The sequence below is a fragment of the Erithacus rubecula genome (genome assembly GCF_903797595.1).
Source record: "Erithacus rubecula genome assembly, chromosome: 4".
Lineage (NCBI taxonomy): Eukaryota > Metazoa > Chordata > Aves > Passeriformes > Muscicapidae > Erithacus > Erithacus rubecula.
The window spans coordinates 54,530,384-54,545,529 of NC_136686.1; the positions used below are offsets into that span (position 1 = coordinate 54,530,384).

The following is a 15,146-nucleotide window of genomic DNA, read 5'->3' on the forward strand; positions in this document are numbered from 1 at the left end:
CCAATTTCACTGAGTCAATTCCTTTCATGAAAGGAAATTCTTCATTTCCCCAAAGAAAATGAAATCTTCCAATTTTACAGAGGATCAATTTGGCAAGATGTGGTCCATTTCCCTGCACTTCATGTCATTCCATGCTATTTGATTATTTTCCCTTCGTTGCGGATTTTTTTTTTCTTCATTCCCTGATTTTGGGACTTTAGTAGATTTAATTTTGGTAAATTTTTTGGCCCTTTTCACTGCACTTCATTTAATCCAAATCAGTTTGGTTGTAGTCAATGCATTCCCAAATTTTCTTTTTTTCTAACTGCATTTTATTTTATCACTTCATACCTCCCTTCCAGAGTGCTTGTTACACTTTATTCTCCATTTTCGAGATTTCATTGTTGAAATTTCTAAACCAAAGTTAAAAAACTAAAATGGAATGGGATGACATGAAGCATAGGGAAATGGACCAAAGCTTGCCAAATTGATACTGTTTGAAATCACAATATTTCATTTCCCTTCATCAAAGGAAATCATTCATTTAATGGAAGAAATGAAATCTCAAAATCAGAGAAAAAGGTGAAACAAACTGACTGGAGTGGGGTTATAATGACAAGAAATTCAATGGCTAAAAGTAAAATAAATTTCTGAAATAAAGCAATTGTCATCAAATGTAGGGAGTTGACATGAATTGCTCCCCTTTGCATTCCTTTTGCAGTTGCAGTGTCCTTGGATCCCTGGACTTGTGGTTTTCTCAACCCTAACCCTATGCATAACCCTAACCCTGGGTGGAGCAGGAAAAGCTGCATTTGTGTGAGGCTGGTGCCAAGGAGAAATGTGGAGGGAGCAGCATTGGGACAGGGCCATGCTCCCCTTGGCACACCTTCAGTCCCTGGAGCTCTGGGATTTGTGGATTTCTCAAGCCTAACCCGAAGTGCAGCAGTAGAAGCAGCCTGTTGAGGGTGAGTGGCCAAGCACATGGGTGGTGCTGAGCAGAAAGGTGTGGATGGGGCAATCTTGGGGCAGTGCTCCCTTGGCATGCCTTTTGTAGTGCAGTGTCCCTGGAGCAGTATACAGCTTTTACTGTTGCATCTATCCCTGTATATATTATTTAAAGAAACTGAATCCAACAGTTGTAACTTCCTATTTTCTCAGGATCAGTTCTGAAAAAGCTAGAACTGATTCAAGTCAGTAATTCTTTACTGATGTCTGAATTTCTTCTTCCACGTCATTGTAATTTCTGTTTTTCTGTATTTAATATATTACTAATATGTCCTTGGTGGTTTCACTGGTTCCAATGTCACAGTTTTAGTCACATGGGTCAACAAACTCAGTCTTAATTTTCTGGAGTGAAAGTGATTTTTCCAGGACGTTTGGAAATTATTAGTTGTTTTAATAAAACCAGAGGAAACAGTTTTATTTATATAAAAACATAAATTCTGTAACCAGAACATATGTGAAGGAAAGGCAAAAGCCTTTAGAAATGCACCAGAACTAGAAGTTCAGAATTGTGTTAATAGCAATTATATGTGACAATAAGCTGAAAGTAACAGTTAAATGAGAAATACAGTTATTTTAAAGATGATGCAATAAAGTGTTTTGGGAAAGAAAGGTTTTGGTCTGTCTTTATAAATTGCAAATTTAAATGCGTTTGTTTACAAGCCCTACAAATCATTCCAGGGGCATTGAACTGGTTGTATCAAACCCACCATTAACCCAGCTGATCATGCAACACCCAGATTGGAAGAAATTCTGCATAGGCACAGCCTCTTGATAATTTATGACTCCAGGTGGTCAGGGAATAATAGGAAATATGTGACTGCTACTAACCCTGGATGTCAAAATGTGGGTTTTTTTGTGGTGATATATTGCTTATTGACTGCTTATTGAATGTGATCATATTATAATATGTGATCATATTATAAAAGTCAAAGTTTTTTTTAAAAGGCATCTGTTTTTTTCATTAAAAATATTTGAGTATTAGAGCATATGTAAGTGATGGTGGCTTGAAATTTCACTCCAGGTAATTTAAACCAAATTGCAGTTGTAGAAAGGAACTACATTTTACCCCAAAATAGCCTGTGATCTAATAGAAATAATTCTAAGTTAAAGCTCATCCTGCATTTTTCATCACCACCACCCTCCATCTGTGCATTACTTGTGTTGTTATGAATTTGGCAACACTTCAGCTGCAAGCTACTGTTTATAACAAGAGATCCCAGCAGCTAAAAGAAGCCAGTCATTGGAATTACTCATAACTTGCCTTGTGAAGTGCTCAAGGGAATTTCTTTAAGAACTGTGTCAAAATCAGCTTTAGAAACCATTAATTTGAGAGCTTTCATTGACACATAGGAGGTGTTCCGAGATTATTGTTGGTCAAGTTGGTGGGCTTGGAAGGAAGATTCTTTTTGTTGGTACTAAGAGAAAATTTCCTCGTTTTGTGCAAGGAATCAAGAGGATAAAAAAGGCTTTTTTCCTCTCTGCAAGAAGAAATCTGACGCAGTGGGAACCCAATCACCCAGACACCATGAATGCTTGCAGAAGGTAAGCTGCATATGCTGCATTCCCCTCAGGTAGGAACAGAAAAGCAAACTATTGGCAGAATATTCCTCTCGTGGTCTTCACATGATTCTCCCAAATGATCATGAACTATGTTATTTGATTTACAGCTACACATGACAGATTGTCCTGATACAAATGTTAAATGTCTAATTCTGCAATTACCTTCTGAAAAAGCTCAACGGCAGAACTTCTGTTTATTGATGAATTCCCTTTTGGAGATTGCATTTCCTAGTCTTTCAGTTTTAACAAATCAGTTTTGACAGTTCTCTTCCAAGTGTGCTTAAGTATGTAATTTGTGGTTTAAAGTTATTTTTTACTCATAAGCTCTATTTGTGCTAACATTTGTGGTAATCTCTACTCTTCTATCATAGTAACAGCAGAAACATGCATGAACCAGACCTGCAATACATATAATCCATCTCAGAGCCCTTCCTAATGAATGTGAAAACCACAAACTAATTAATCTCCTTTTGGCTTTCCAGTTCAGATGTAATTGTGCACATTAAACATTTCTCTCAAAAAAGGGGAAAAAATGGCAGCAGGAACAAGGACTTAGCACTGGGGCTTAGCAGGCAATTTTCAGTGAAGATGATAACTGGAGGTCTTTTGCCATAGGTGAATACTTCCAGTTTAAATCCTTTGGGAAAGGTGACAAAGCAATGTCAAATGTTACTGCAGAGAATCCTGCAGATATGCTTTGCGTAGTTACTCCTGACTGCTATCTTTGCATAATGAATACCTTGACACAAGTCCCCTCTGAAAAGCAGACAAAAAATCATGCCAGAACAGGATGGGAAGATCACATGCTGTGCTTATTCCTGTGGATTCGAGCTTTGGAAGCTAGTAATTTTTTATTTGAACCCTGTCACTTTGATAATATTGCAAAATGAAAGGGTATGTCACTTTGATAATATTGCAAAATGAAAGGGTATTTTTTTTCTCATAAAATGATCTGTATCAATAGTGAGGAGTAAGAGCACTGTGCTTCCCATAGCCAGTCTCTGTGCCTGTCAGTGGGAGAGAAATACCAAATGGCTGGAAAAGGTTTTGCATTTCCAATTATAGAAATTATTTCATTACCCCCAGACAGTTTGAAGAGCTCTTTCCCAAATCTAGTCAATAATTCAATGAACACTCTGGATTTCATTACCAACACTACTGAACTGTTAATAAAGAAGAATAATTTTTAACCTTAATCTTGCTTTTTGTTATGTCAGGATACATTCTCTCCGTGCTCACAGACAGAAAACTAACGGAAACAAAAGTGAGAACTGGCATAGCACCTCTGGGTTCAAGCACCAGCACGGAGATGATCTTGTTACAGTCCACACTCTTTACACAGTGATCATCATGGTCCTTCTAGTGGCACTCTGGGGAGCCTGGTCAAGAAAGGATTCAGCCTCATAGCACCAATATAGCAACTTTCTTTGTCAAATATTTAAAGAATTATTTGTGTAAATTTTTGTCAAGAGGTATAAAAAATGCTCTCAGCATATTTCAGTTTACTTGAAACTGCTTAAATAGTTGCTAATTGTGGAAGTGAATCTATGAAGCAATTTAACAAGCCATGTACAGAACATAGTTTTGTGAATAACAGAGACTTGTTTGACCTTTACACGTTTGTATTATCTTCAGCCTGTATATAAAACTTTAAGCATGATATTCTAGAAAGAAGAGTTCAACTTCTGTGTATGTCCACCCCAGCTTTCTATTTATGAACTTGTCGAGTCTACCTCTGCTAAATTTGCCTGTCCCAATCCATGGTAAAACATACACTATAAGGAGGGAAATAACCTGCCATGTCACAACAATATAGGAAAAAATAATCAGCAAACCCATCTATTCTGCTGGCAAAGGAAGATCACTGAAAAAGTCAAATTCTCATGCTGAAGAGAGTTTATATGGGACTTGCATCCATTATTTGTAACTTATGGTAATGACTTTTTAAACTCAGGAATAAAATGATGAAATTAGCTGCTTTTGTGAATCCTTTGTCACAGAACCAAAAACCAGCTGGCTCAATCTTCATCTTGTATATATTTATCTGCAACCACCACTTGCTTTTCCATAATTCATTAACATCTCATGGCAGCACCAGCTTCTATGTGCACTGGCCCATCACTGATGGGGGGCATTCCATCAGTGCTTTAACACGGGAGCAGTGCTTTGATGATGCTCCCTAAAGAACAGCACACAAAGGAATACTTAAGAAAACAGATGATTAGCACATTAAATACATTGTCACAGAACATAGGGACCCAGTTATAAAACACGTAGCATGAACATTACAAGTGAACACAAAAGGATGGGCCCTCCCTTGTCAATATATGTTTGAAGCACATGAGATGGGAGGACCTAAACATTCTGACAGCAGCACCAAAACTCCCAGTGATCAGGATTCAGGGTGCTGAAAGTCAAACACAAAATCCCAAATGCACCCCACCAGGGGAAAAAAAAACTAGAATAGTTGATCACACATTATGATGTAGCATTTATATGTTAAATTTATAAATTCTGCAGGTATTATCCTTGCCTGTGAAGCACTGGATGTCCAAATAAGATATTGAAAATACTTCATTTTCCTCTTTCACCTTGTGATGGAGGAGATGAGGCATGAAAGTTCAGCAGAGACTGCTGCAGAACATTAAATGTTTTGAAAAGTGTATTTTTTTCTTAAATTTTTGCTTTCCTGGAAAACAGCCTTGGTTGATTTAACAATAACATTAGAGATCTAAATTAAATAATTTTTAACACGTTCAGAAAGACAACTGTATCTTTGCAGGATGAACAGAATCTACTTTTATTACCAGTTTTTGTAAATAACTCATTTAAGTTGGATAATGCAACCACGTCTAGGGAAACCTGTGGTCTTGCAGGGCATAGTCTTCAATGCAAACACACCTAAATCATCTGCCTGACTGGATAACATTTTGGAGACTTCAGCTCCCAAAATAATTTCTGTAAATCCATCCATGAAAACACCTCATTGGGGTATCACAGTAAATCACAATTTTAACTTATGTCAACAGTAATATCTCTACACCAATGAAATAGATGGAGAAATAGAAACTGGGAATCCAAGTTTGGTTGGAATTTGTGTGTCAAAACTTTTATGCAGGGATCCTTTTATTACTATTTCTCCTGTATTAAACAGACCAGACAGACGTTTCACACGTGTTCAAAAAAGGCAGTGGTTTAAGTAAGCTTGTCTGCTGTTATTTTAAACTAACAAAAACATTGTAGTTCTGCCAGTAATCTTATGATATATTCCATGTACCAATTGGACTGTCAGAAAAGGAAAACAAGTCTCTTATTTTCCATGGTCATTCTCACATGCTGATGTGATACGTTTTGTTTTTACAGACTCAAGTCCTTCCAAGCTCCATTTTTTACTACTGCCTCACATTTCCCTTTAGAGAGGATGATGCATTCTGTAAAGCCATCTTTAATGCAAGAAGTCAGCACAGCCATTTGTCCCTAATCTTTTGATAAACCTTGTAATTCCCTTAGTGCTTTGTAACTAAATTTGCCATTGGTCTGGTTGGTAAGAAAAGGATGGTATTTGTACTACTGTGTTTTAACTAAGGGAAGACTTAACTGAAATCAAATTGCAAAACTGAAGCTGTACATTTCTGTATTAAACACAAAAAAACCCAGACAAAACCAGGTCTATATGTCAGTTCACTGGTCTGTTTACTATACAGGACAACATTTCAACTTTCCTTCAAAATGTATATGTAAGAATGTGAGGCATTCTCTTCCAAAGATCTTTAAAGTACACAAATCATAGTACCTCAGAAAATGCCAGAAAAAATGCAGACAGCTGTAGTTTTATGCACATCCCAGAAAAACAATACAGCATAAAAATAATGAACAGTATGGATTTTTACCTAATTAGGACAGTAGTTTTACTTAAACAGGATGCATACATGTGATTAAATTATCCACATCCACATTCACAGCTGTTGCACCTGGTGACTAATGGAAATCAATGGTCCTCCTAGTTCCCTCTGATGGCCTTTCCTAGCAGTAGTCCAAAACACCCCAACAAGTTTTATGTACTTTCAGAATGCTATGTAAGCTCTATTGACAATTTAAGTGGATACAACCTATGGTGCAAATTTGTCTGTGAATTCTGCACCTGTAACCAGGCTCCATAAGTTTAGCACCACCATGCATAAATCAGTGTTATGAAGTAAAAGCATCACTCCTTATCCTTTAAAGCCAGCATTGGATGACATCAGACTGTCAGCTGCTACCACCACCACAGTATTCTCCACATTGACTTTACTCTTCATTGTACACATCTCTGATGCCCCTGCTGCACACTACCACTGGCCAGCAAGGCACCCCTCTGCCTCCTCCTGTCCTCAGAGGGTGGGCAGCAACTCTATGCCAGGAGCACAAAGAGGGAGATGCTGCTGATTGTTTATGGAAAATTTCCTCTTTCTAGTCCATCAGAAATACCTGGGCTGTAAAGATGCCTTTTCTGGCAGTAGTATTGTTAGAAGACTATTATGCATCAAGTTGCCAAACCAAAACAGTTGATAACAATTATTTACAATGTTTGAATCCCATCTGGAACTGCCAAAACATTTGACAAAAGGCTAAGTACAGATTTCCAAGCCTTTTGTTTAAATTCAGCTTAAAGTACTGCAAATGGCAATGGCAAATTCTGCTTGGCATGGCAGAGTTGCTCTCTGTGCTTAGAACACAGCTCAGTGTGTCCAAGCTTGGTTAAAGCTCAGATGTCATCAAACTACTCAGTACTAGTTCACTTCCTCTGAAATTTATTTCTGCATTTTCACAAAACATCTTTTATTGACATTCTGCAAACAACACTATCCAATAAGGTGCCGATTTTTTCTTCTTGTGGAGTAATTTTGTACATCTGCAGAAAAAAGGAGAAAACAGGAAAGATGTATAAGGAAGAAAAAAATTAATAATATATCTTCTAAAAATATGTACACAAGAAAAGATTATTCCTCTCTCCCCCACTTTTACATTGGAAATTTGTATCTTCTTGTGACTGCAAGACAAAATATGGGCTGAAGCAAATTCTGAAACTGCAAGAACAAGGAAAGCTATAAAACTGAATAACAGCAGCACTTACAGCTCCACATTTTAAATGCTGTGATTTGTCCAATTTTATTCATATGTCTCCTATCAATACTTGGACAAACATGATAAAGATGATTTAAGTTACTTGAATTTTATCATTTAGGAGACACATGCTTCAAAACACCTATTTAGCATATGGTAATCTGTTAAGAGTATATATGCCCTAAGGCAGCTCCTAAGAGCATGTTTTTTATTTTAACCATCCCTACTGGGAGTATCTATGTACTTAAGCCTATGAAACTGCTCAGGACTGAAATTTTTAATTAAATCAATATTTGCTTAAAAACAGGAATCAAAAATGCTTGGATGGTAGGCAGTGATTAGGAACTTATTTTTATGTTCTAATTCCCTGACAACATTAATATTTTGAAGACTTAAACTATTTGATGTTAGGATGTGACAACTAAAAGTTGTTTCAACTATAAAATTCTAAGAAATAACCAAGGTTACTTAAGTTTCCAGTTCTGCTAAAAAATACAGATACTAATTAAATTATGTCTGTTGATATTTAATCAGACAACTAAATAAACTACCCCTTTTCTCCATGTCAGTCTTCTCTTTTGGCTACACACCTTTTTAACTTTGGCAGTGTCTGTTAGCTGGGGGAGCTCATCTAGGGAAACCTGCTGGCCTTCCACCTGAGATGCTATATCTGCCAGGTTTACAGCCTTGTCTCCATCCACTACCAGCACAATGAGTACTGCTGTGTCGCTGTCTGAAATGCCAAACTTTTTAAATGCATCTGAAATCTGAAAGAGAAAAAAAAAATTAAAATAGTATGAGGCACTTTCTCACTAACATAAAGATCCTTTTCAGTTACTGTGTCAGATACGCCAAGAGTATAAATTGACAGACATGTTACATTAATGGAATTCTGACAAGCTACAAACCATAACAACACATTAGTGTAATTAAAAATAATGATTAAAACTTCTACTAGCATCCAGGTAGAGTGTTAAGTTTGGCTGCATGGATGTCAGCAAGCTTTTCTGGCAAAAAAAAGAAATTTGTTCAATAAATCTTACATTGTTGCTTGGTGAAAGGCTGAAAATAATTTCTGCATTGAGTGTTCTGGTCTTCATTTTCCCTATCTTCTGTAGATGCACTGCTTTGTTGGCTGCCACAAGAATCTGAAAAGGATCTACAATCTGTAAAACACAACAGAAAGAGTTATACAGAATTAACTTACTGCTTTGAAATCTGGAAAAAAATCCTGATCACTTCCTTTTGATAGCCTAATTCTAACAAAAAAGGACTAGATTCTGAAACTATGTATGGGTTAAATGAGAACTAAGGCACCAAATAATGGATTTTTGACAGCATGAATCAATTATCACCAGAGTTTACACGTGAAGCAAATTTAAACTCCACCAAGCAGGATGTGAAATTAATCAAAACGCTGTTTTCGGCCAATCTTGCAAGGCTGTTGGACACAGACGAAATCAAAGGAGGGCACAGCAGCTGGTGTGGCAGCTGGTGCTGAGAGCGCGGCTCCGCCTCCCTGAGCTCCCACAGCGGCACGCTGCACTCACCATCGCCGGGTTTATCAGTGCTCCCTCGATGCGTCCTTCCATGGCTTTTTTCCGCAGGGCAGCGGCATTTTTCACGTGCTGGAAGAGGAGCAGCGTGACGCTGTGCTGAGGGAACAGCTCCAGCCGGTGCTGGAGCTCCATCCCGGCCGCAGGCTATGGGCGGCACGGAAGCGCTGCTCGTCCCGTGTTAAACACAGGGCTATCAACACCAGGCCGGGGCTCGGCGCTGCCTGCAGACCGGCCCGCTCCCGGCCCTTCCCGCCGCCCGGTGCCGCTCAGGCCGGGGCTCTGCACTGCCTGCAGACCGGCCCGCTCCCGGCCCTTCCCGCCGCCCGGTGCCGGTGCCGCCGCTCGCCCCTCCCCGGAAGGGCGGCCCCACGGCGGAGCCGGCATGGAGCGGGCCGAGGCCTACGGCTTCTCGGGCGCCATGAGCGCCGCCTTCCTGCTGTCATGCCTGCTCTTCGCGGCCGTCAGCCGCCGGCAGCGCGGGCCCTACATGGACGAGGTGTTCCACGTCCCGCAGGCGCAGGCCTATTGCCAGGGCCGCTTCCTGCAGGTCGGGGGCTCGGGGGCGGGGGTGGCTGGCGCGGTTCGTCCCGGGGAGCAGCGCGCAGAGCTCGGGAGCCTCGGGCGGCAGGGGCAGGAGCTGCCTGTGCCTCCGGGCGGGCGCAGCCGTGACGCGGTGTGTGTGCTCTGCAGTGGGACCCCATGATCACCACGCTGCCCGGCCTCTACCTGCTCTCGGTGGGACTGGTGAAACCCGCGGCCTGGCTGCTCGGCTGGACCGGACGCGTCGTGTGCTCGGTGGGAATGCTCAGGTTCATCAATCTCCTCTTCAGTGCCGGCAACTTCTATTTGCTGTATTTGCTTCTGTTCAAGATCCATCAGAAGAATAAGGTACGGTCGAAGTAAAATCATTTTATGCACTCGTACAAGCAGCTTTGATGGCTCAGTGTATGTTCCCTTCACTACATATGCGAGATATTCTCAGTTTTATATAACTGCGAGTACCACCACCAATTTGGCCCAGAAAGCACATTCCTACTTCTCAGTTTTTTTAAAATATATTTTTTCTTGCACAAGGTCAGTCCTTTAAAAATTCATTCCTATACATAACTCCAAGGAGTCCCACTGAAATAAAAATTAGTACGTACGCAGACTTACTATCCAAAAGTCTGAATGCCTGTGTAGTTGGAATTGCTTTAAAGTCCTCACAAAACTTGAACACAGCTCCTCAGTTGCTCTGTGAGCAACCTGTGTCATTGATGGGGATCTCTTCTTTTTCAGCTGCAGGCATTTAGATTTGTCCTTGTTGAATTTAATAATATTTTTGTTGCCCCATTCTTCCAGCCTGTGTGGGTCACTCTGGATGACACCTGTGCTCTTGAGCAAATTGCCTGGTCCTGCCCATACAGTGCCAGCTCCAGACTTGGTGACAGTGTACTCTTGCTTCTTTCTTGCCATTGATAAAGCCATTAAACAGGACAGATCCCAGTGTAGATCCCTGTGGTTCTTGGGTTGTTTCTGTCCTTTGGGTACAGTTCACCATCCTGCCAGTTTTTATCTGTCTAGCTGTCCATGCATCCAGGCCATAACAGATCAGCCTGGATACAAGAATGCTGTATATTTAAAATTTTGGAGCATCCACCGCTGCAGTAAATAAATTGTTTTAGTGGTTAGTGGCCTATTTAAAATCCTTCATCTTAGTGAAGTTACTTAGTTTAACCTTAAAAGGCTTTTTTCCTATTCCCTGATTACTGAAGGATTGCTTTACTATAAAGAAAATTTCTTTTGGAGGAACCTCTTCATTTTTAAGCACATGATAACACTGTACAGGATTAGATTAAGTAAATTGTTTTCACTTTTAATTTTATAATTGGAAGTGGAAACATAAATGTAAGAAAAAGTTTCATGACATTAGGCTAAGCATTTAGTGATAATTCGGCATCTCTTTGAACTCAGTGTTTTCTAAATTCTTCTTTCTTGTAAGGTGATGAGTGGCTTTTTCACCCTGCACTACATTCAGAAACATCTAACATTTTTTAATGTTGTGATGCGGTGCTGTCAAGTAGTGAATGGAATAATTGGGAAGAGTTTTTAACTGCATGGTCTCCTACTTTTTAAAAAATTTCCTTTCTGACTCATGAATTATAATGATTGTAAACAGCAGCAGTTGCATCAAAGATTAGAAACTTGGAGTGGCCTCACTGTGGACTGGTTTCAAAAGAGGTGATGGCAGAGGCACAGAATGGTGTTGTCTCACAGAGAAACAATCTCATTATGACATTGCAGGGGCATAAAACAATTTTTTTATTTTCTTCTGACCATTAGTGTAGACTTTTTATCCAAGGTATGGAAGCAATTATGCTCCCACCATGATTTTAATGCCACAAATATGTACGCATCTGACATATGAAAGAAGTTGGTGTATTTTCATTGCCATATTTTTAACTCACCTGCAGTAATGTTTTCACGTGGACTTTAACATTGTGTAACTGTGTTAATAGCAGGAGCTTAAGAAAAATGTAGCATTTGTGCAATAATGGAAACAAAGAGCATAGATGTTATATTGTGTTAATAGAATTCTCAAGAATTATACTAGTTTTCTTTTAATACACTATTTTATTTTATTGGACCTTGTCTAATCACATTTTTCTGTTTCTTCTTTAGGCTGTGTCTGGTTTCCAGAGAATATTGTCTGCATTAACTCTTGCAGTGTTTCCCACCCTTTATTTTTTTACATTCCTTTATTATACGGATCCAGGATCAGTATTTTTTACTCTCTTTTCCTATTTAATGTGCCTTTATGGTAACCATAAAACTTCTGCTCTCCTTGGATTTTGTGGCTTCATGTTTCGTCAGACAAATATTGTGTGGACAGTTTTTTGTGCTGGAAATGTTATTGCAGAGAAGCTAAATGAAGCCTGGAAGACTGAGATGCAGAAAAAGAAAGATGAGAAGATTTCTTCCAGGAAAGGATCATTTTCTGATTTGACCAGAATACTGCAGTTTCTTGTTCAGTATCTCGTGTCACCTAAAAACTTAGTTACACTTACTGCTCTAACTTGGCCATACATCGTATTAGTATCTCTCTTCTTTGTTTTTATCTTCATCAATGGGGGTATAGTTGTTGGTGATAGAAGTAGTCATGAAGCTTGTTTGCACTTTCCTCAGCTGTTCTATTTTCTGTCCTTTACAGCTTTTTTTTCATTCCCTCATTTATTGACCCCTACTAAAATCAGGAAATTCCTTTTGTCATTGCGAAAGCACCCTGTGCAGTATGGCTTAATCACTGTCATCTCTTTATTCCTGATCTGGAAATTTACCTATGTCCATAAGTATTTACTAGCAGATAACAGACATTACACATTCTATGTCTGGAGAAAAGTCTTCCAAAGACATGAACTTGTAAAATACCTGTTAGTTCCATTCTATATATTTGCTGGCTGGAGTTTTATTGATACGCTAAAGTCAAAATCAATATTCTGGATCTTAATGTATTTTGTATGTTTATTAGCAGTCACAGTTCCTCAAAAATTGCTAGAATTTCGTTATTTTATTTTGCCATTCTTAATATATAGGCTCAATGTGCCATTTCTGTCCCTGTATAGACAACTTCTGGAGCTGGCTTTTTATATTTTAGTTAATGCTGTGACTTTGTATCTTTTTCTAAACAGAACATTCCAATGGGAAAATAGTGATGAAGTACAGAGGTTTATGTGGTGACTTTTTTTAATATACTTTTATACCTGTAGGAAAACACAGTTCTGTTTCAGGACTGGACTTTTTGCATCATGTAAGGACTGTTTTCCCTAGCTGGAACTGGGAAGAAAGCTATTTGCTTATATTGTTGCAATCAAATGCAAGATCTGTTATAATGTGAAGATACTCCATATATTGAATTTATGAGAATTTTAAAATTCAATATGAGGGGAAATGTGAGAACACCTTTCTGTAATTAGTGTAAAATAAGAGAGATGTTTACTGTCATTTTTCATAATAATAAAATATTATATAACATGCCCTTGAAGGTATTACAGTTTATGTTCCAGAGGTTTGCCTTCTAGAAAAGAAGGATTTCAACCTTTCTGTTTTTTTATCTGTGTGCATATTTATTGCTCAGATCAGTCAACTTCCTTCTAGGTTTACTACTGGTCAAAGTATAAACCAGTACTAAAATACAATATTTTCAAAGCCTCCTACATCTCACTGAATTTTCATTACTTTTTTTTTGTCAGTACATGCTTTCATTAGTTTTGTAAGCAAAATGTAGGCTCTGAAATCATTAGAGCATTTTGAACATTTTATTTCAAACTGGTGTTTAAAAACACAGTGGATGCTATGTGTATGCACCTTCTTTGGAGGAATAAATGTTACTGTACAATAGAACATAAATGGCACTTGATAATATGACCTGTTAGAAAGGGAGTAGTTTACAGATGTCAGACTGCAATGTGGAATGGATTGCAGCCTTCTTAAATAATTGAGCTTTTATGTCCTGTGGTTCTGTGCTCACAGGTTTGTGCTGAAATTGGCCCTGAGTACACTCCTGAGTTGCATTGAGTGTTTCAAAGATCTTTCATGTGTAATCTTCAAGAAGTACTAATGGCATTATTGAACTATTCTTTTAAATAGTTTTCATGTTTACTGGAACTCGAATGTATATATTTTTACAAAAGTAAAATGCAATGTATATATGCATACATACAGGTGTGTATGTATATATATTTAAAAGCATGTAGTGTGCATTATCATCAGAGTAAATGGAGGCTGTAATGGTTCCTGTTGGTAAATCATTTTATTAAGTCTCAAAAACATTTGATTGCTAAAGTGCATGGGAAGAGTGCTGTCCAAAACCTCAGATCCTGTGTAGCTTCTTCAAATTCATTATTGTTCTATAATGAAAACAGTTCAGCCAAATCTGTGCAAACATCTCATTATCACCACTCAAGTCGCTCTGAATTGGAATTGTTTCTGAAGAGGGAGTTTGGGACTCAGGTCAGTGCTGTTACTGTTTTGTTTTGCGACATGAAGATCCTGTCCTGGCTCCAATTCCTTCCCTGCTGGCTCTGTCATGGGTGTGATGAGTTCAGATTCTATCAACGCCTTTGCAACTCTGTTTCTCCTAAGGAAACCCTCAAGCCACTCCTCAACGCCTAGGCGTGTTTGTATTGAATTTCAGATCATTGCCAGGTTGCTTTTTGTTTCTTGGCCTTTTGCCAGCCTGGTAATTTATTGTCACTGTGTACCATAGCAAAAATCGTTTTCAATCAGTCCCTGTTTCCTTTTTCAAGTTGAAGGGACAAGAGATACTCGATATGGATTGCTTGTGAAGAATCCAGCGTGGTTCTGGCAGAGCCCAGGATGTTGTGTTGTGATTTCTGTATCACAGATTTGTGAGGGGAAGTCTTATGTGCCTTCTACTTCCAATTTTGTTTTTGTATGCCATGCCAATAAAATCATAAGATAAAGAGCATTTGCCTGCTTAAGTACAACTTCATTTGTCTCCTGAAATACTGAGTTGGAATGGTAACATGGAAAGGCATGGGGCTCTGTCTAGTATTCCAAGTTGTATCTTTAATCCGAGGTTTTTTTCTGGTTTTATGTAGGGGAGCAGGTGTTAATTCCCTTGAGAAAAAAATTCCCTTGCAAAGATCCCTGTGCAGATCCCAGGTGTTCTGCCCAGCATGTCTGTTACTGGTTTTAAATGCCATCCATGATCAGCTCTGTTGAGAGACTGTTCATGCTTCCTATTTTTAACAGAAGGAGCAGCTGTGCTTCAAGTGGAAAGAACCAGTTTAAATATGTACAATTTTAAAGCTTTTTTTTTGTTGTGCAAAGTGAATGCAAAATGTCCACCAAAATATAAAGCACAATACCTTTCTAGTGAACTCCATGCCAAGAGACATTAGAAAAATCACAATGGCTGTCTCTGACTTGTTGGGGCTG

At 38.8% G+C, this 15,146-nt stretch overlaps 2 protein-coding genes and 1 long non-coding RNA gene across 4 annotated transcripts; 2 read left to right on the plus strand and 1 right to left on the minus strand.

The window, feature by feature from the left end:
* Positions 1-172: 172 nt before the first annotated feature.
* On the plus strand, positions 173-7,087 carry LOC306801485. 2 transcript variants are annotated; one of them, XR_013774099.1, is made up of 3 exons: positions 173-944; positions 2,335-2,526; positions 3,762-7,087. It is a non-coding gene; the product is annotated as an uncharacterized lncRNA (long non-coding RNA). The 2 variants fall into 2 exon arrangements; XR_013774100.1 differs by having other exon boundaries at positions 2,430-2,526.
* Positions 6,359-9,447, minus strand: TPRKB (TP53RK binding protein). Its single transcript, XM_079304604.1, has 4 exons — positions 9,198-9,447; positions 8,691-8,813; positions 8,238-8,414; positions 6,359-7,435 (listed from the first exon to the last, which is right to left on the minus strand). Exons 1-4 carry the CDS (start codon positions 9,336-9,338, stop codon positions 7,349-7,351), a joined length of 528 nt encoding a protein of 175 aa, XP_079160730.1. The 5' UTR covers positions 9,339-9,447; the 3' UTR covers positions 6,359-7,348.
* A 37-nt stretch (positions 9,448-9,484) lies between these two features.
* Positions 9,485-13,993, plus strand: ALG10 (ALG10 alpha-1,2-glucosyltransferase). The gene is made up of 3 exons (XM_079304601.1): positions 9,485-9,753; positions 9,897-10,094; positions 11,868-13,993. The coding sequence occupies exons 1-3, from the start codon at positions 9,589-9,591 to the stop codon at positions 12,921-12,923; spliced, it is 1,419 nt and encodes a 472-aa protein (XP_079160727.1). The 5' UTR covers positions 9,485-9,588; the 3' UTR covers positions 12,924-13,993.
* The last annotated feature ends 1,153 nt before the right edge of the window (positions 13,994-15,146 follow it).

What these genes read in the sequence shown, in the direction of transcription:
- ALG10 (XM_079304601.1), top strand. Translation starts at nt 9,589, where the DNA reads ATGGAGCGGGCCGAGGCCTACGGCTTCTCGGGCGCCATGAGCGCCGCC. An exon ending in GCCAGGGCCGCTTCCTGCAG is followed by an intron (nt 9,754 to 9,896) that starts GTCGGGGGCTCG and finishes TGTGCTCTGCAG; the next exon opens with TGGGACCCCATGATCACCAC. An exon ending in AGATCCATCAGAAGAATAAG is followed by an intron (nt 10,095 to 11,867) that starts GTACGGTCGAAG and finishes TTTCTTCTTTAG; the next exon opens with GCTGTGTCTGGTTTCCAGAG.
- TPRKB (XM_079304604.1), bottom strand. Translation starts at nt 9,338, where the DNA reads ATGGAGCTCCAGCACCGGCTGGAGCTGTTCCCTCAGCACAGCGTCACG. An exon ending in CACTGATAAACCCGGCGATG is followed by an intron (nt 8,814 to 9,197) that starts GTGAGTGCAGCG and finishes TGTGTTTTACAG; the next exon opens with ATTGTAGATCCTTTTCAGAT. An exon ending in ACACTGCCAAAGTTAAAAAG is followed by an intron (nt 7,436 to 8,237) that starts GTGTGTAGCCAA and finishes TTTTTTCTGCAG; the next exon opens with ATGTACAAAATTACTCCACA.